Raw genomic sequence first — 1,553 nt, forward strand, 5'->3', positions numbered from 1 at the left:
ACTTTTACTAGATAATGATGAGTAAATATTACATGAATTTGTAGCATTTAAATTTACCTAACAAACGTTAGTGCAAATAGTTATGAGGATTTTTTTCAAGTAAATCTTACAAGTTATTTTTTACAGTGTGGAATCAACAGAAGTGTGTAGAAATAAGTACATTTACTTTGTTTCAGTCCTTAAGTAATTTATTTGAGGACCTGTAAAATATTTTTTAATTGTAACTTTGACTTACACTCAAAGCATAAAAATAATACTTTTACTTCTTTACTTTAAATTTTACTGTCTCCTTACCTGTCACAAATATAAATATGACCAGAACGCATCATGAAAGGAGATTATGCACTCTTAAAAATGAGGTGTTGAATTTATTTAACCAAGTTATGTCAGCTGTAAAGCTGTTTATTCAGGTCTGTTTAGTGGAACCAGTTTGGTTCAGTAAATTCAACACTTCATTTCTTTATGTTTACAAGTACTTTTACTTTCCTAATTATTGTGAGCTGTTTTATGAGTTTTTTTACTTAAGTACTTTTCTTATCAGTAAATACTTTAACAGAAAAGGACTTTGGTAAAAATGAATTTTCATTGATAAGAAAAGTACTTTATACACCTCTGGAAATATTAATCAATATTACTGTCTATCAGCAAAATAACTCACAAATCACTAGATATGTTAATGAAGCAATGCTAGATATTTGTTAATATTCAATGAGAATTTTATTTTTACTTAATAAAACTAAATTAAATGAGTTTAACTTGAATGTCTCTTTCACAGATTTAATAGTGGTCATTGCCTCCATCATTGTGCTCGGTGTTGGGTCGAATGGCCAGGTGTTTGCCACGTCAGCCATCAGGTGCAGTAAAGAGTTGGTTAAGGAGTAAATAATTCACATGTAGGTAAGGTTTGATCACAATTTCATGACATTTTTCTTGGGTTTATGTGTCGCAGAGGGATCCGTTTCCTCCAGATCTTGCGGATGCTGCATGTGGATCGTCAGGGAGGGACGTGGAGACTCCTGGGATCTGTCGTTTTTATCCACCGACAGGTACAAAGCTGCTTCTAATTTGATCAGCTTGGAAAAAAAAACTCATGAAAACTGTAAAATTAGTTTTAGGTATCATGATTCTACCAACCAGTCTCTGTTTATATGTGAACTGTGTCTTCACTCACACAGCATCAGCACAACTTGATGCTTTAATCCCCACAAAAACAGACTCCTCATGAGTAATCCAGTGGTCCTGCATGAGCAAAAACAAAAACTACAGAAGACCTGGCTTTATAAGGAGAAGAAAAGGTGTGGAGAAGGAACGCCAAACCTCCATTTTTTTTATTTGGACTGTAGTACACTTGTAGTACACAACAGTTAAACTATTTTTCCCCAGCCTGATGAACAAAGGAGTGAGAGGATGTAACGTTCTCTCATTAATCCCTGAAGTGCATCATGTTCCTTAAGTCAAATCTGACATTTATCTCTTTAAAAGCACAAGAGAAGCAGAACTCTGCTGACAAATGTGTGTGTGTGTGTGTGTGTGTGTGTGTGTGTGTGGGGGGG

At 34.4% G+C, this 1,553-nt stretch overlaps 1 protein-coding gene across 1 annotated transcript in view; it reads left to right on the forward strand.

Annotated features, from left to right (window-relative positions):
• Window positions 1–1,553, forward strand: part of LOC106529550 (potassium voltage-gated channel subfamily KQT member 1) — a gene marked incomplete at its 3' end in the record, with an annotated part of 59,161 nt that overhangs the window by 16,574 nt on the left and 41,034 nt on the right. Inside the window, 2 exon segments of the mRNA XM_014025008.1 lie at window positions 776–854; window positions 950–1,046. Coding sequence (XP_013880462.1) covers window positions 776–854; window positions 950–1,046 — 176 coding nt within the window.

Source organism: Austrofundulus limnaeus, unplaced genomic scaffold (genome assembly GCF_001266775.1).
Source record: "Austrofundulus limnaeus strain Quisiro unplaced genomic scaffold, Austrofundulus_limnaeus-1.0 Scaffold451, whole genome shotgun sequence".
Taxonomy (NCBI): Eukaryota; Metazoa; Chordata; class Actinopteri; order Cyprinodontiformes; family Rivulidae; genus Austrofundulus; species Austrofundulus limnaeus.